The sequence below is a fragment of the Triturus cristatus genome, chromosome 9, assembly GCF_964204655.1.
Source record: "Triturus cristatus chromosome 9, aTriCri1.1, whole genome shotgun sequence".
In the NCBI taxonomy this organism is placed as follows: domain Eukaryota; kingdom Metazoa; phylum Chordata; class Amphibia; order Caudata; family Salamandridae; genus Triturus; species Triturus cristatus.
In genome coordinates, this window is record NC_140592.1 from 343,850,120 (window position 1) to 343,869,760 (window position 19,641).

Sequence of the window (19,641 nt, forward strand, 5' to 3'; positions counted from 1 at the left end):
CCCACCCTCCCGTCGCTGCCATCATTTCCCCCTCCCACCCTCCCATCGCTGCCATCATTTCCCCCTCCCGTCGCTGCCATCATTTCCCCCCTCCCGTCGCTGCCATCAATTCCCCCTCCCGCCATCCCACCGCTTCCATCAAATCCCCTCCCGTCGCTGCCATCAATTCCCCGTCCCACCCTCCTGTCGCTGCTATCAATTCCCCGTCCCGCCCTCCTGTCGCTGCCATCAATTCCCCGTCCCACCCTCCTGTCGCTGCCATCAATTCCCCGTCCTGCCCTCCTGATGCTGCCATCAATTCCCCCTCCCGTTGCTGCCATCAATTCCCCCTCCTGTTGCTGCCATCCATTCCCCCTCCAGCCCTCCTGTCAATACCCCCTCCCCGCTAATTTCCCTCCTGGCTAATCGGCCCTCCCTGTTGCTGCTTTCTGTTCCCCCACCGCCCTACCTGTCGCTGCTTTCGGTTCCCCCACTCGCACTCCCTGTCGCTGCTTTCGGTTCCCCCACCAGCCCTCAGTTCATAAAAACTCTTGTCATTGCTTTCAGCCCGCCTCTTCCTCAAAAAATACATTGGCAAAGCTTTTCCAATGCTTTTTAGGTCTCGCCTACGCAGCGCGCATGCGTTGCATAGGAGGAGACCTTGTGAAATCGATTTACTTTTTAGGCCAAAAACGTGAACGCTTTGCATTGCTTTCAATGGCAACGCGTGCACGTTTGACGATTGCCTTGCGGGAGCTAGCTTTGGCGACATCTGTTTGTAATTAACTTGCAAACAGATGGTGCCCCAGCTCGCTCCCGCAAGGGAAACGCTGTGTGTGCTCTCGGCCGCACTCCCCCTCCCCCCCCCAAGCCCCCCACCCCTCACACTTCTTAGGAACTCTCGGCGCTTGCTTGATCCAGGTTTGTTTTTGCAGCTCTGTCGAGTGTGGAGCAGGTCAGTTCAGGCTGCCTTCAGATACACGCAGGCTGAGCACGCGATCACAGGGACAACAGCTGGCCAAAAATACACCCTTGCCAACCTTTGTTGACACGTTTCCAGGAGGGCGGACGTCCAGTTGGCATCAGTAACGAACTGCCGGTTTGTGGAGCCTTAAAAGTGAAACAAATCATTTCTTTAGAAAGTAAAACCGACTGGGACATTTAGTGGGTTCGTTCAGTTTGGGTGGAACGAGAAGTCTTGTTGAAGACGTAACTGCCTTAAAGGGGAAAGTGCAGCATTCCAAGTGGTTGGTGGGGCTGGGGCAGTTCAAACGGGGTTCACGGTGGACCATTCTCAAGCCCCACCACGGACTTTCTCGAGCTTTCACCATGCTGTGAAGCCCTCCACTGGGACAGGCATCACCGCCCTCATTCTCCTCTACTATGATGTAAAAGCCGAGCCCCTCGTTAGGAGCTGCACCTCTCAATTTCTTTCCACAGTGATCTTGATTTAAAGGGAGTGTGCCCCTCTTTCGAGGCTGCCTTTATTCATGTCCTTTCAGCGTTTGGAAAAGCACCGTGCTTTAAGTACGTGCACCGTGTGGCTGGTGTAATGGCCCCCACAGCTGTTCAGACGGCGAGGGGAGATGTGTGTAGTCTGAATAATTTACTAGCCTACAGCTTCATGCTTTCTACTCGGTACTTATAGTATCTCGTTAAACAAAGCACTCCACTTTTTTTTCTTTTTTTTTTCCTTTAGTGTCATCGCAATAACTTCTCCAGAAGAGTCCTCAAATGTACGTTTTCGTTCACGGACCTTTTCCTATATGTTCAGTCTTTGTGTGAACGGTATTTCTTTGTTTGACTTTTAAGAAGCCGGGTTCATGGTGAATTTCTGCTGACACGCTCAGTCTTTGTTTAAAACAATTTGTAGGCTCCCTTTGTGCTTTTCTACAAGTATCTTTTATGTATTCAGTTTGTGCCCTGTTTTTGCCAACAATGTAACTGTTTTTTCTCAGTTTTTTTGGGCTTAAAGTGCACTGCACTCTCTTGTACTTAGTCATGAAACCACCGTGAACTCCCTAGGCAGTTTCAAATGTCTTTATTACGGTGTGTGTTTCTACTAAGCAAAAAAATCTAAATAAATGGTCAATATGAGTATTTTGAAATGGCAAGGATGTATTCCTGAGTCAGACCGGATGACCCAGTTTGTAGTAATTGTATAGCTCTTCAATCCCATAATATGATGCATGGCTAAACACTTATAATGTCCCAAAGGCGAGACCTATTGGCTATGCCAATGCTTGTTGCTTCTGTTTTGGCAGCTTTACATTGCGCCTGTTTGATACGAAGGTATTGGACTGAATTACATGAGCACCCGTGACATTGCACATGGTCCCTCCCACCTGCTGCTTTTGGCGAGTTTTTGGCTTGCTCAAGTTAGAATTATTGGTGATTTGCATGCTGAATGAATTAGGCTGTATAGTGGTGAGTGAATTGTTTAGTCAATTCCCTAAACAGTGAAATTCTTGTGTAGTGCTGTCACACTTCGTTATTGCCAGTACCAGCTGAGAGTGCCAGCACTGAGAGACTTTACAATATTAGCTATTCCACCTATAAAGCAACCAGCGATGGCCCACATAGTGCTTTTTTTAAGCATCCCCTTATCCACCCCATCTGCCCCCACGTAGATGCCTCCACTCGATTGCCAGTAGCTTATCCATGAGTGCATGTGTTTGCTCTGTCAGTCATGTTGCTTGTCCCCTCCTGCCCTCCTTCCCCTGTCCTTGACTTTGCTTCACCCTCCTCCCTCTGTTCATCGAATTGCTTGCAACCCTCCATCGCTGTCCATCATGTTCCCTGACCCCTCCCGCCATTCACCTGCTGGTCCTGTGTGTTTCTTGCCCCCTCCCGCTGTCTTAATTGGCCCCATTCCAGTGTTGTGTTTGCTCCATCCCTCCATCTACCCTGCAGAGGTAGTGTACAACATGGCTAAAAGACATTGACAAAAACAACAGCTCTTATCTATATATATATTTATATATAAGCTAGACCATTTGGCTTTGCCAATACTAGTTTGAACTATAGTAGGCAACTTTAAAATCTTTCATCTTTGTTTTTCAGTCACACAGGCTCTGATCCGACTAAAGAGATAGTTCATCTTGTATTTTATTGCGAAATGGTATAACTAGATAATGTAACGCCCATTGATGAACCCATGGTGAACAAGGTCAAGACAGCCGTATCCGACCATTACATAACTGCTGTTAATCTCCTAAAATAAAATTTGTATTACCCCGTTGAATTGTTAACACTTCAGCTCACCTTTATTAATATGTAAAGTGCAAACTATTGTTTGAACAATTGATCTAACCTTAAATAGTACTTTACCGATTGCATCTTCAGGAAATAGGTATGGTACCCACTTCTAAATCTTCACTGGGATTTCAAATAGCAATAAAAACGTTAGCTTTGTTATAGGGAATTTTTTTAAACCGGATTTGAAAGGCAAAGTACAGATTTTCCTTTTCTCACTTATCATTTTGTAAAACGTAGGTCTGCCTCATTAAAAATCTGAAGTCTTGCATGTAGACCCTTCAGCGCCTAAAACACAAACTCATCTAGTGATTTCCAGGGCTCCAGTTTCCTTCTCTGGCTGGGCAGATTAGGGCTGTATGTCAAGCATGTGAATCTCTATCCATGCTGCTCCGTTTTTCTGTATTTTGTTTAAAAATAAAAAGGTTTTGATTCATTTCATTAGATTACAGAGTTATGTGACTCAAACTTCTGCCCCAGGTCAAAATGTTTGTGGAAGGCGTATCTTGTGGAGTGCATTTTTCATGATTATTTGTACAAATGCTGATTGAAATGCATAGCTGCTGATTCCCTCTTGGTTGTTGCTTGATTAACTTTCATCAAGGCCCATCAATTATCATGGTAATGGTAAAGCAAATATTTTCGGTATCCGACCTCTCCTGCAGTTTCTGGGACTATAATCAAAGTAGTAGACGGCAAATGGGACCCTTTTGTATACAGACCCTCTGACTTGTTCCTTTTGGTTTGGAAGTCAGTAGTCTGTAAAGGTGTTCCATTTCACCATGCAGCTTGTTTAACTCTCTGCTTGCCTGAAGCTGACCCTAACACATCCCAGGTTTACCCTAGATGCCTTAAATTCTGCAAGCTCTTAACTGAGGTTTTTTACGATCAATCTTACACCAATCCTTTCTCTAGTGTGCCAAGAAAAGTGTCTTTCACTGGGGTTTCCCTGGTTTGCCTACTGAGCCTTGTGCTGGGAGCTTCCATAGGGTGCTATTATCCTACTAAATGGACACCGTCTGTTACTCTACACATCTCATTATCTAGAAATAACTATGAATGCAAATTAGAAGTCTAGAGTTCAGGAGTGCATCATATTGCCTGGCTGATGCCAGTGCCGTCAAGACTCCTGTGAGCTCCCCTTCAGATTCTAATGCTGCTGCCATCAAGACAATTTCTGAAGGCACAGGGTTCTCTGTATGGGCAGATTCAGACTGTGGCCACTTTTTAATGAGCTCCACTGGGAGTTTGCATCATGAAGACTAGGTCCTCGTTCTTTTCAAACTTCTTATCACCTGCAAGCTAGATGGGTGAATGGAAAGAAATTTCTACCATTCCCAACAATTCTTCTGGGGGCTCCTTCAGTCATGTTGTGGATGACCTTCCCTTAAGGAACATTACAACAGAAAACACTTCCAATGTGGCGTCTTCAGATTTCACTATACTAGATCTTTCTTCTCTGGCATTTGAGATTACCCCAGTCAGATTAAGAGAATGAGTAGACACTACCGCTCTGTAAGTAATACACACTTAACAAGTCTAGAGCAGATCAAATCCCTGAAAAAATCCACACATGTAACTCTTCCTATATGTGAAGTTTGTCAAAGGAAACTTCTCAATTGAGGATTTAATGCACAGATGGGAAGGTCATAAATAAGCATAAACCCTGCAAGCACTTTTTACATCATAAATCCCCACCCTATACATCAAATGTACAGGTAAGCATGCTGTAATCTATAAATGAGACACAACATGAGAAGATAACATAAAGCCATACAAGTAATAACATAATTAAGCATAAAACATATTCTAACTAACAATGCAAAATCATATATTCCATTAAGAAAGTAAAATGTGAAATAAAAAAAAGTACACTCTTATCTTTAGTAGCATTATTAATATAGTCCATATTCTGTTTATTATAGCATGGCAGGTAATAGCCTCAAGAACTATTGGACAAATCCTCTGTCAAGAAAGGAAAGTCCGTTCTAGTATGGGAAGGGATTGCATCTCCATTATCCAATTGTCTATTAACATATTTGATATAAGGACGTCCAATTTTTAAGTAGAATGGTCATGGTCACCATTATAGCTTCAATACGTTGTTTTTTGGAACAAAATCTGTGGGTGGAATGGTTCATATGCCAGACCATCCTTATCAGTTCTACGTTAACTATTGCTGGAAACTCCACACATTTCAAAATACAGATCAAGCATGTGACCAATCAGGGCACACATAATGCACAATTTATCAACATTTGAGAAGACCTACACACTCCTAGTAATTGGCATCGAGCAAGCAATTGACACAGTGATCTGGGAATATACATGTTTAGTAATAGAAAAGGTAAGGTTTGGATCAAAATTCCTCAACTGGGTTAAGCTTTTATTTGTGGAGCTCACAATGAGAGTTTGAACAGATGGATGGATTTCAGAAAGCAGAAGACTAGAACGATGCACTAGACATGGCTGTCCATTGTCCCTTGTGTTGTTTGTATTCGTTACACCAACCTGGCACAATAGGGTACAGTGGTAGTGGAGCATGGTGCTTGAGATAATGCATAAGGTGATAGTATTTCATGCTTTGCTCAGGCAAAGATTCTGTCTACTGGGGATTTTGCCTTTGAAGAGCCTTCCCTAAAGACCATATTAACTAAAAGAAGAATAGCTATTCATTGGGCTAGCCCTGTACCACCAAATACGACCTATGAAAAAGAATTGGTAGGATGGGCGCTAGTGGAAGAACAATGTATAAAACATCCAATAAAAAAATTTCTTAGCTGAGTGGGACGAAATGTTAACACAATTAACTAACCCAACAGACACACACTATGGTAAACTAATCTATCACACATAGATAGATATAAACTGTAGCACTGGCATCCTAGCATCCATGAGGTGATTAATGAAGCACATTTAGTTAGATCTAGAATGGAATATAAGGCATATATGACTGAAGTTGCAAAGACTTTGATTTAGGATGTAGTAATGGGCAGGAAGAGAAAATGATGCCTTGGATTGTTGCAACTGCAAAAGTAGAGTGGAGTATGATACATTGATTTGATCCCATGTGAACACATTGTCAGTGTTTACATGTTTGTGCTTAATTGTTCTTCAAACTTAATAACCATATTTAAAATACATTGGATCTGATCTCCGTAAGTGAATGCCTTTTCCTTTCTTATTCCCCTTTCAGATATGGAATCACCCTGATGTTCTACATGAAGCACTGCAAAAGGAAAACTTGGCTAACGAACATGATCTGGATGTGGATGATCTGGGCACCAATGCCAGCTGCAAGTCTCACAGTGCAAAAGTGAAGTTGGAGAACAATGCTGCAGGACTGCCAGGAGGCGAGACAACAAACAGCAAGTTCCTGCAGACTGTGGGTTTGAATCCTTTTCAGGAAAAGGCCCATCAGGTGGTCACTTATGAGTGGGTGAGTTTCTGGGTGGGCAAAATCAGCGCACTGGATTGTATGGAATATATGTTTATTTTGTCTCAGAAGCATTGCTAGAATATATAAACAAGTGTATTACCCAGGCATTGCTATTACCCATGTATTTCTATATTGTAAATTAAAGTAGCATGTCCAAGGTTAAACAATAGAATGTCCACCTAGCCAGCCTCTGACCCCATTAAGATTACTTCACTCAATAATGCATGTACTTAGCATGTGTTAATGTAGAGACGCATGCTTTTTATACTCCTGCCATCTTGTGCTGGGCTTGTGCATTGCAAGTGGTTTTAGTTCGAAGAAGTCTTTTCGAGTCACGAGGTACCCTTGGACTCCTCCCTTAGTTGCCAATGCAAGTTCAAGTTCAAGAAAACTTTATTTCGGAGTAACTCCATAAAAGTACATAAAATCAATATAAAACATTTAACAACAATAGATAAAATCTTTAAAAATAATGCATCCACACAGCTAATACATACTAATTACATACATAAATCAGATTGACATTTTTAAATATTTTTTCCGTTTGTGCCAGAAAGCCCCCAAGAATTTTGCCACTGCAAACACAATGTGCGCGGCCGTTTCGCTCTTGAGAATTCTAAAGGCTTCATGACACCTTGTGAAGCCCAGGTTCCTACAGATGGGAATAATCCACTTTCTGCGGGGCTCAGTGTAACCCGTGCAAAAAAATATAAAATGCAGCTCAGTTTCCTCACTTGCACTGCATGCCGGGCAAATACTGGGTGTCGACAGGGACCAGGAGCTAGTGAAAGCACGAATTGGCAAAGACCCGTGCCTCCATTGCAAATAGAGCTTCCTGATTATTACAGGGTAAACATTATCCAAGGCCAATTCAAAGATGTATGTACTCTTCATAAGAAGGAATTGATTTGTTAGGGACCCTAGGGATTTGGAGGGTCGGAGTAAAGGTGCCTTAGAATCATGATACACTTTGGTTAAAGCTTTTTTAGAAAGCTTAGGACAAGCATTGCAAGGATCATTCCATAGTGCATCTAGACCTAGGCTCATCAAACTATTCCTTTAAGCCAGGGAATGTTCCCCGAATTTGGGAAGCTGAGAACTTCCTGGAGACCCTGTCTATAGTGAATCAGTTCAGGCACCGTCCACAATCTGCGCCAGTAGATCACGGGACGAAGTGCCAACTCTTCTTCCAGTGGTCTAATGCCTAAGTCAAGTCGTAGAGGCACTAGCGGTGTACTCGGAGGAAGAGCTACTAGACACCTGAGGAATCTGTTCTCCTCCTTTGTCAAGCTGTCCAGGATTTTATAACCCCATAATTCACTCCCATAAGTAACTGCTCCTCTTGCTTGGACCCTATAAATATGGAGAGGAGGACCTATGGGTTTAAGGGTTGACCTATTCTTCCCCACCATTGCTAATATTCCACCAATATGTTGCACTAGCTTCAACCTCGTTTTCTCCTGATGTTGACCCCACCCCAATTCTTCGTTGAGTGTAACACCAAGGTATTCAAAGGTGCTCACTCGGTCGAGTGCATTTTCCCCAATGCGAGGAATACGATGGAACCTGGGTGGCGGATTGAAGGCCATGAATTTGGTCTTTGTGGTGTTTATTTCCAATCCATGCTCTCTACAGAAGTCCCCAAAACCATCCAGAACACGCTGGATTCCCATAGGTGACTTGGAGAGAAGGAGGGTATCGTCAGCAAACATAATTGCTGGGACCCTCCTTCCCGCCAACTTCGGGACATCCGAATTGGGGACCCCGTTGAGGTGGTCAATGACCCCGTTGACAAAGAGGCAGAACAGGGACGGTGCAAGTACGCACCCCTGTCTTACCCCTCTCTCAACGGGAAACTTGTTTGAGAGTGCACCCTGCCCACCGCACCTCACACGGGCATAGGTGTTTGTATGGAGGCGGATGATCATATTCAGGAGATCAGCTGGCATCCCAGCGTTCGCCAGGACTTCCCAGAGCTTACCACGTGGTACCAGGTCAAACGCAGCCCTTAAATCTACAAATACAGTATAGAGGCTGCCACCCTCCAACTGTATTGTTTTCCAATGTAGAAGGGACAGCCTAAAGACCTGGTCCACAGTAGAGATCTTCTGGCGAAACCCGGCCTGAAGAGGGCTCAGAACATCCCTCTCCTCGATCCAGTCCAAAAGTCGATCCAACAGAAGCCTCGCAAAGAGTTTCTGTGGAACGTCTATCAGACTGATCGGTCTATAATTGGCGGGGAGCAAAGGTGAGCCCCTTTTAAAAATGGGCACAATCTCCGCCCCAAGCCAAGTTGGGGGAAGTGCCATCCCACGAATGATTGCGTTGAACAGTACCAAAAAGTATAGTGCCCAAATTCTAACTTCGTGCCTTAAGAGGTCGCCTGGGATCTTATCTAAGCCTGGCGCTTTTCCTAAGGAAAGGCAAGTAATTGCCCTTTCCAATTCCTCCAGCTTAAAGTCTGCCAGCTCAATATGATTATCGATAGGGACCACTAAGCTCTCAGGCGGAGTTCCCATTTGGTCTAGCCCAGCTCTGCTATAAAGCGATGAGAAATGTTTTTCCCAGACTTCAGGTGCAATATTGCCTTCTATTGCCATAACAGGCTCAGCAGAACCATGTCTGACTATGTGCCAAAATTTTCTGGAATCTCTAACTTTGAGAGCAGATGTTATTTCTGTCCAGTTCTCCCAGTCCCAGTCTATTTTAGCAGCTTCAAGAAGGAACTTATAGGCCAGCCTCTTTTCCCTAATCACAGAGGATGATTCCTTATTTTTGAGTGCTTGGAGGAGATCTTTCTTGGCTCCCCTACAGCTGGCATTAAACCAAGAGGCTCTTTCACTCCTCGGTTTCCTGCCCCGGACCACAGGATTCAATACCTCAGCTAAATTGGCACAAAGGGTCTGGTGAATATCCTCAAGGGAAGAACAACCTTCTGACGAGGACAATTGAGGGAGAAGGCTCTCCACTCTTTCCAAGGTTAAAGCCACTTGCTCATATATAGCCCTTATACGGTTCGGTTTCTCTAGTAGTCTGTCCCACCTTAGTCTTCGTCTATTGCTGGACAAGGTGAGACTGGGGGCAGGTAAGCTATTTCCTCGAGTTTCTGGCCTAAGGAAACCATCCTCAGCTAGTGAGAGGATTAGGGGGTTATGATCACTATCAGCCCTTAGGGCAATTTTAAAGTCTAATACCAATTTCCAGTCCTGGAGTCTGATCAGTATGTAATCAATCCGGGACTCCTGTCTTGGTCTATTAAAAGTTGGCTGGGGCGGGTTATCCCCCTTAAACCTACCATTGCATGCTCTAAGTGAATTTGCCAATGTTAATGTTAGAACTTGCAATAAGAGGGGTGATGCTACCCTGACTGGCGGACCTACAATACTTTGGATTCCCCAGAGGTCATCCTCCTCGCTGCTGATCCCGTCTAGATGCGTCGGAAGTGGTTCAAACTGAATGTTAAAATCCCCTCCGACCAGGAGTGTATCTGGGCCAGTGAAAGAGTCAAGAAAAATCCCTAAATCCTCCAGTGACCTTGAGGTGGCCGCAACTCCGACTGGTCTAGAGTATATATTTACCAGACTCAGACCCGCCCCATTGGGCCAACGCAAGGCCACGCACAGGATGTCCAGAGAATTAGTTTCTACCACCTCGGCAGTACAGCCTAAATGACAGGCAATCCATGTTGATAGTCCACCAGACGGGCGTCCCTTCCCGCCCCATCTAGCTGGAATATTAAAAATTGCAAAACCGGGGTGGCAAAGATTTTCTCTGGCCCACGTCTCTTGGAACATGCATATATCATGTTCTTTGATAAAAGTTTCCCAGTCAGTATTGCCTAACTTATTGGGGAGCCCAGCCACGTTCCATGACAGAATCTCTAATGCCCTCATAGTTCTGGTTGTAGGCATAGAAGCCTCGTGCGGGGTACTTTCTTCTATCCTTAAAGGGGCACAGACCCCCAGCTCACTTTGTGCTTTGAATAAGGACCCCTGTAGAACTTTGGTCTTTCGTGGAAAGCAACCTCCCACCGCCTCCACCCCGTCCTCCCTGTGTGCGGAACGGTAAGGTTCGATAACTATTTCATCTACGGCCACCAGAGCGTATTCCAGGGGCCCTGTGTGAGTCGCCAGTGAGGACATATGTTGCTTGTCAGAGATAGAATGGTTTGGGCAGAAAGTCGACAGTTTAGAAATCGAATCCATACCCTCAACCTGATCCCCCTGTGTGCTACGCCCATAGACAGAAGAAGTACTAAGTCAATCGCAGTCATCGACTCCTGATAAAGCCCCAAATCTATTAACAACTTCGAGAGGAGTAAATGGTAGCGTGTAGTTCACCCTTCGTGGTCCCATTCTGTGGTTCCCAGGTGGAACCGTAACCCATTCTGCTGCATTTTCATATGCCACAGAACTGGGTGCATGCATGTTACAATGTAGAACAAGGGGAGCAGATGTTGCTACGAATGGGTGAGAATGGGCCACCGTTTTTCCTAGAGCCCTGGGGTGTGCATTATAAGAGACTATTGATCTTGGGTAAAAGTAGGATAATACACGGGGGTTTATAGGCCCCCATGTAGAACCCAAGGGGTAGTCTAAGATGTATTTGACTGCATTAGGGTCTCTAAAATTGATAATGATTACATCCCCTTCAAGGTCTTTGATTCTGCGACCTAACCAAGGAAGTCTCCGAACATGCAATATCTCCCCATTAATGTTAGGAGGGAGGGGTCTGTTTGTCCTAAGCCAGTGCACGATTTTATTTTTTAGGTTATAATAACCCTAATTTCTACCCTTATCCAGAGGTGGAACTTCAGTTAACACCACCACATATGGTACCGCCTCTGGGGGTAAATTAACTTGATGGCTACGTAGGTCACTTGCTCTAACTGAGTGATGATTCTCCCCCTTCTCCTTTAGGGATGTTACTATAATAGGGTTTACTATTTCCTTCCTTAATTCACCATCTACATGTTGACCATAACTTTGATTAGTTGTGGTGTGGGCGGGCTTATCCCTACGCTGAGAATTAGAGCTACCTATCTCGTTAGTCCTAGTGTGCGTAAAAGATGGATCTAAATCCATAGGGGGAGGCGGGTGTAGGTGAGTGGAATCTTTCCGTGTCCCCGGGTGTTTTGTGATTAAAGATTCTAAATTCCCCAGTCGTGACTCTATATTTTTTAATCTTTCTATGATGGGTAAAGTAAATGATCTAATCAATTTCTCGATGCTCTCAAGATGTGATGTCATTGTACCTAATTCAGGTAGGAGCAACGGAGAACGAGACAAGTCAGGAGGGGGAGGAACCAAGGAGGTGGAGGATATTGAGGCCACGTCGTGTGTTGTTAATGGTGGCAATGGAACCTTTGTCAGTGATGCAACGCTCACAGTTTGCATAGGGCCCTTGCCAAAGTCAGTGTGGTTAATATTGCCTCTTGGCAAATTGCCTAACCTCTTTCTTCTCTTGGGCGGAGGGGGCCTTACAACTTTGGTCACCAACGCCCTCCCTGCCTTCTTAATAGTGGTCTTAGCCTTCGGTTCAGAGGGAATAGTAACAATATCAGTTTCCTTTCCAAGAGTAATAGTAGTACTAGCAGGGGACAAAGTAGTTAAAACTGGTAACAAGTTAAAATTACTGGGTGTAGAGTCAATTGTTCTCAACAGCTCTGGGACGTTATCCATAGCTAACGCCTCCTGCGTCAAGGTAGAAGGGCTTAGCACAATAAGGGACGAAGTCATAGGAGATGTACTGTCCAATAATGTCCTATTTTTCATACACTCTATGGAGCGGCGTCGCTCAGCCCTTCGTTCGGCGAGCGTAGTCTCCTTGTCCGTGGGTACAGTCACCTTTTTAAAATAGTCTACCAATGTACATTTGGTGGGGGCGCCATGTTTAACAGGAGAGTTATTAGCTACAATATCAGCCATGTTATTACTAGCAGTGTCAAACTGAGGACTCACGGTTAGTGGATAGTACAAATAGGGAGTTCCCCCAGTCCAGTCTCCTCGTGTCTCTGAGGGCCTCAGAGGGCCCGCTCTTTGCCCGGTCTTCGCCCCAGCTCTCGTCCCGCCCGCGTCCCGCTAGCGCGTGAGAGCAACGATGTGGTAATGTAGAAGAATGGGGCGGAGATAGAGGAGGAGTCGGGAAGAGGGCCAGGTGCAGCCAATGTGCTACGCGCACAGCTCCCTGGTCCTCGCAGTCCCGAGTGCTTCGTTGTTAGTGCGGATCTCCCCTATGGCAGGTGAATGACTTCCAGGCAGCGTAATGTTTGTCAGGATGCTGCATCCGTTGAAGAGCGCTATGCCCCAGAGACCAACAGGCAGGCAGGCGGCAGTCCTCGAGCGGCCAATGCTCATGGGCATAAACTCTATTGTTAAATTATTTATCTCTGCCATCCTGTTTGAACGCGTACCAATGGAGTTCCTCTACTCAATGTGTTCGATATTCGTTGCTTTGGGCCACTCAGTAGATCACCTAATCCCTTTGATGAAAGAGACTTCTTCTGCACCAGCGATCAGTATTCTCTCTCATTTCAGTGTTGCAGAAACTGTCCGGGTCCCTGACACTAAGGGTGCCCATGCCCTTTCGGAACTCTGTGTTCCTTAATTCCATTGACTCCGGAGAATGAAGAGGCCTAGAGGGTGGTGGAGCGGACACCCTTCAAAAAATTTCCCTGAGTGCTTAAACAAATACCCTTGGCCGACCTCTACAGTGTGTGTAATCTGTTTCTCTCAGGATCACAAAGACACAGAGTGCACATTCTGCCTAGCCCATTGGTGCAATAAGGCTGTTTGGCAGTTCAGAGATAGACACTGGGCACTCTCCAGCATGCAGCAGCAGCTATCAGATGCCATGTGTGACATTTTTAGCAAAGCGGACCCGCTTGGTGCAGAGGATGGGGAAATTGAATCACAAGACTTCCCAGTGCACCAATCCTTTCCAGAAGTAATTAATCACCTCTGAGCTAGAAGAACAGAAAGAGGATGTACCTTCGACCTCTACCACCACCGGGCCTTGAACTAAGTTGATGCCAGAGGTCGCGAGTTATGTCTCAGCCACAAGAGCACCATGAATGCCTCATAAAGCGCCACACTGAAATGGAGTACTGCTCCTCAGGGTGTCGGGCATCCAGTCGTGAACACAAAGTACTGATGTCTACAGGACCTTTGGGTTCCGATTGACATTGAGACAAGGTATTGGAGCCAAAACAAGACAACCCAGGGCAATGTTTCTCATCAACCTCCAGCACTAAAAAGCCAAAGAACCCTTCCAAGTCGAAGGGCCTATTGGCATCTGCACACGATTTGGCTTTAAACCAGCATCAGCCCCGAAAACAGCTACGGTGCCGAGACCACCATCCACCACTAGCTCTGACTCTGAAATGCTGATCCTAGAATGACTTTGGAAGCAAATTGATGAAAGACAAAGCCATTCTTTCATTCACTCTCGTGCAGGGAAGATCTCTTCTAAGGATCCAAAGACTTCTGAGCCTTTACTCGGGAAGAGGACGTTGGCCTTCGAGGAGGAGCTCTTGTGAAAAACTGCCTTAAAGCCTTATCCACAACTCAAATGGTTCAAGGACGCAGCTACAAACCCATCTCCACACATTGCTTCTCCTCCACTCGATCGGCTCCACTTCCATCATCCCTGTCACATTATTCAGCAGAGTCTCCAACTTTTTCTTGTATACAGGTAACCCCAGTCCATATACACTGCCAGAAGATTATAAGACCCCTTTCTCTCCTCACCCCACCGAGGAACTGTGAGAGGATTGACATACACCATTGAGGGGTCCAGACCTGGAACTAGGTCTTTCCCCCCAGACGACAGTCACATTTGGTCATCGAAAGACCAGCATCCTACCACAAGAAAGACATACATACTGTCCCTGAGGAACTTTATTTCCTGGTAGAGACACTATCGAAGTCTGAATGTTCAATGCAGCTCCTACCTATATTAAAAAGGATGCTCCAATCTGCTTCCGATACCTTAAAAGAGCCTTTCCAGACCTAGGTGCTTACTGCTAGGGTGGAGAAAAAGTTTAAACCTTCTCCCTCAGGCTCCAACTATATCATGTGCCACCGGCGATGCCCCCACCCTGCCGTATAAAGAGATTGAGGTTAGAAGTTGCAGGTAAGAGGCCCTCCTAGAGCAATTTAGGAAAAGAGGGGAGGAAATCTTAGCACAAAATCATTTCCAGTCCCACTTTACGATATGCATTTGATACCACTAAAACTGCAGTTAGAGAGATACACCCTTCAGTTATTTTACACCGTCATCCATGGCTTTGCATCTCTAGTTTTAAGTCAGAGGTTCAACAACACCTCATTAACCTACTGGCGAGCATCTCTTCAGTACACATGTAGATGAGATGGTCGAGAACATTAAAAAAAGATGCATAGATAGCCAACAATATGGAGGGCATTCAAACACCTAATAAGGGCTTCTTTCGTGTGGGGCAATCTAGGGTATAGCAAAGACAACTTCTCCTGAACATCCACAGTCATACTAATTACTGCAGTAATCTACTACCAGCAAGGAGGGAGGAGTTGTACTGGGGACATACCTGGGTAATAACTCCCAACAGTGGCAGAGGAAGAGGCAATCCACCAAGGGAACTGTATCTCAAAGCATTGACTCACCATGCATGCCTCCGATCACACATCATCTAATGAGAGAAGGTTGCAGGGGTTTTGGGTACATTGGGAGGAAAACTCCTCAGATAGTTGCATTCGAGGTATCAGCCAACAAAGGCGCCTGGAGCTTGCCTCATCCCTACCAAACATTACACCCTGTGTTCCCACCCTAAGCGCAGAACATCTCTGCCTTCTCCTTGAGGAAGTGTGCATGAACCTGCACCATGGAGTCATAAAGGAGGTGGCCTTACAAGACCAGGGGACACGGTTTACTGCCTATAGTTTCTACTCACCAAAAAGGATAGCTCTTGCAGGACAATTCTTGACCTAAGGCTTCTCAACAAATGCATTCTCTGGAAACATTTCATGCAGCAAGGTTACTTCTTGGGTGCCCTAGATCTGAAGTACACCTACTTCCACATACCCATCCATCCATCTCATCAGCGTTATTGTCACTTTGTTGTAATTGGACAACTCTACCAATTATTAGATTCTCAAGGGTGTTCACAAAATGCCTAGTGGTTTTAGATGCTTACCTCAGAAGGGAAGACGCTCATGTTTTCTATCTAGACGTTTGTCTGATAAAGAGCTCATAGGCAGGTCGCACTGCATATCATACACTCAAGCTTTCATTTATCTGCTCCATAGCGTGGGATTTACAATAAATGTCACCAAGTTCCATCTTCAACTCTATAAATGTAGCCATTTCTAGGGTTAATCCTCAACACCATCACAGCAAATCTTAACCCAACCCCTTAGAGTGCTAGATTTCCAGCATCTACTGCCTCTTTTATGCCAAATCATGATCTATCAGTCAGAAAAGTAATGTGCCTATTGCGGATGATGGTTTCTTGCATCACCATAGTTTCTCACACCTGAATGTGCATGCATCTATTTCTGAAGTGCCTTTCTGCACACGGTGGTCACAAGCAGAGGGTTATCCATAGGATCTAATGTTGGCTGAAGGCCAGTACTCATCGCTATCTGCAGTGGTGGAACAGCAACGATCTGTTGCAGGTTAGAACCTTCACATTCCCCATCCCCCAGGTGACCATCACCGCAAACGCATCTATCGTTGACTGCGGTGTGCACCTCCACAGCATGAAAGTTTAGAGTCTCCGGTCATCCCATCAGCAGGTTTGATGGGGACTTGCTATTTACCTAGCTCTCAAAGTCTTCTTTCAGAACATTCAGGATGAGGTAGTAGCAATACAAATAAACAACATGTACGCCATGTACTACCTACAGAAACAGGGCAGCACTCACTCGCCACAGGCTCTCACTTACCACAGTGTTCAGCACTGGCACAGAAGATTTGGCTTTGGGTGATTCCCCATCAGATTCAGCTCCTAGTGTAATACCTACCTGCAACTTGGAGGTGACGGCAACTACAGACCTGTTGAGCAGGACGCATCAAGTCCTCAAATAAGAGCTCCACCCACGAGTCCTCGCCTACTTCCAACACTGTGGTTTCTTTCAAATATACCTTTTCGCCACTTGCGAAAACACAAAATTCCAAAACTTCCCCTTCAGGTTTCCACACCCACTGTCAACTAGCAATGCTCTATGAATGAACTGGTCAGGGATATTTGCCTATGCTTTTCCTCCTCTCCCATTCCTTCCATATGTGGTAAGGAAGCTACAGAAAACGTTTCTCATCCTCATCTTGTTTGCTCACAGGGGGTCAAGACAACCATGTTGTTCTCAACCATCCTTAAGATGTCTCAGTCTCCTCACAAGAAGCTCCTCAACAGGCCGGACGATCTCATGAAGGAGCAGGGTTAGATCAGACACCCATACCTTTGGCAGCTGAACCTGGCAGTTAAGCACTTGAGGTCTTAGAGTTTGCTTTTCCAAGTCTTCCACAGGAGTGTATGGGCATCCAAAAAGTAACTTGTAAACCTACTACTAGAACCTGCTATGTCACTACTGTAATTCTAAACATCTCAACCCTCTTAAGCCAGTGGACTAAGACATTGGTGTAGGAAGCTGTCTCTTTATATAGTGGACCAAAATGAGGTACACTGTGTAAAGAGTCCAGGTAGCCCTAATTGGTTTAGAGGCACAAATGATAAACCAAATGCTCTCTTTTGTGGTAGTGTGGGGAAACGGTTAGGCTTATCAAAGGGTAATGCTACGCATTTATTGCACACACAAAGGCAGTAAGTGAGACACACACTCAATGAGGAAATCCAACACCAATTTATAAAAATAAAACAGATGTTTGTATGAATTTAGATACCAAGATCATCGCAATCGGGTAAGTACTTTTTGAGTAAGGAATTTTTACAGGTTTTAAAAGGTCACACTTAGTGCAATTTCTGGAGCGGTAATGTTATCCTATGGGGGAAAACTTATACTGTTTTCGGGAACTTGTCAGAGACTTACGGGACCCTTCACCTGGACTTAAGGTGAGTATGAGGCAAGGTCCAAGGACACTCCTGCAGGTCACCTCGGGCGGCTCTGGGGTGGCTGGGTGCAGAAGTTTGTTTCAGCGTCTGTTGCCCCGTTCACTTCAATGGAGAACGGTCCTGTTGAGAAGAGGCTGCAAACTGGGGGGGGGGGGGGGTTAGCAGTCTGGGTGAATTCACAAGGGGGATCGGTCCTTGAGAGGCTCGGGCACGTAGGGACACCATTGGTCCACTTCTCCTTGGGCTATGGGACTCGGTGCACTGGTGGTTTTAGGTGTCTGGTTCATGCTGTGTGAGACATTTGCGGTAGAGGGGGCATGCACAAAGAGGCTTCAGCCGGCGACTGGGAGTCCAGTCTGAGCAAACCCATGGGTGGGCTCAGCCTTTGAGGGTCTCTGGATCCCTTAGGCAGCGCCACCTCCCTCGGACTCTGGCTGTGGGGTGCAGTTGCAGAGGTAAATTGAGGTGGCAAGCTGGACAGGACCAGTCAGTCAATACACTAGAGGTCGGTAGGTTTTCAGGGGGTGCCTCTAAGGTACCCTCTGGGTGCATGTGTTAATAAATCCATCACTACGATCAGTGTGGGTTTATTAATAAGAAGTGGTTGATACCAAACACCATAGGTTTCAGTGAAGCCATTATGTAGCTAGGAAACTCATTTTGACCACTGCATACCTTGAGATGGTTTCCCTGTTCACTTGTACTATCAGTAATTAAATTGGCCAGCACAGGGGTGGGGAGGGGCAGAAACGCATCTCTGGTGGCAAGCTGGACAGGACCAGTAGTCAGTCAATACACTAGAGGTCGGTAGGTTTTCAGGGGGTGCCTCTAAGGTACCCTCTGGGTGCATGTGTTAATACATCCATCACTACAGCCAGTGTGGGTTTATTAATAAGAAGTTTGATACCAAACACCAAAGGTTTCAGTGAAGCCATTATGTAGCTTAGGAAATGCCTTTGTGAGGAGGGGTCAATGCTGCGGGAATTGGGGAACCTGAGGGGATTTGAGGCCTGGGACACAATAGGAATTTCCAGAGTCTGGGATCTCCTCGAGGATGGAGACCTCATGTCTTTCCTCTCACTCAAGAGGGAATTTCAACTGCACCCGAATCCATACCTAAAATGCGCACAGCTGTGTATTTGTGACAGGCCCGAGAGGTTAGGAGAGACTGAAATACCGAAATATGCTACCCTGGAGGGGTAGGCTGCTCACGGATGAGCTCGGGAAGGGAACAGTTTCCCTCACTTGTAAAACACTAAACATTGAAGACACATTGATTAAGCTATGATAAATATAGGCAAGAGACGCTGGAGAGGTGGATGATATTGACTGGGAGGCGGCTCTGATGCATCCATGGGATTTAGCTATAAAATCCAGGTTAATGCTAATACAGCTCAAGATACTGCACAGGGTATACTAGACTGGGAGCGACTATTTAAAATGGGTAGAGCTATCTCCACAGACACTGTGAGACGTAATCAGGACAGAGGGAATTTCCTCTACGCTTGTGGGGCTGCCCAGCCATACATGCCTATTGGAACAAGATAGTACGAGAATTGCACAGTATCTTGGTGGTTGATATCCCTTTTGAGTTAATTTAAATCTTTTTAGATATTCCAAATGATGTTGACGTCCTAGGGGCCAAACTCCTCTTCAGTAGCTTAGCATTGGTGGAGGCGAACCCGGGCAAGCGTTAAGCAATTAGCACTGAGTCTCGAAGCCAGATCCCATCTTCTTGACTCCGAGGGGCTGATCCGCCACCTTCATCTCTGAAGTCATTTCAAAAACCTGTTTTGTCGTCGAGAGAAACATTCCCGATCATCGAGTTTGACCCACAAGACCCACAGTGTGAGCCTGTCCTTACAGATGATGGGGAGGATCTTTGGCAGGATTGCAGTGTGGAGCCTCAAGATGAAACCAA

General features: G+C 45.6%; 1 protein-coding gene across 2 annotated transcripts in view; it reads left to right on the top strand.

The window, feature by feature from the left end:
* RAD54L2 (RAD54 like 2) overlaps window positions 1–19,641 on the top strand; it is a 682,650-nt gene that overhangs the window by 393,411 nt on the left and 269,598 nt on the right. For both annotated transcript variants that reach the window (XM_085625105.1, XM_085625106.1), the window contains exon 12: window positions 6,431–6,673. In XM_085625105.1, coding sequence (XP_085481231.1) covers window positions 6,431–6,673 — 243 coding nt within the window. The remainder of the gene's footprint in view (window positions 1–6,430; window positions 6,674–19,641) is intronic.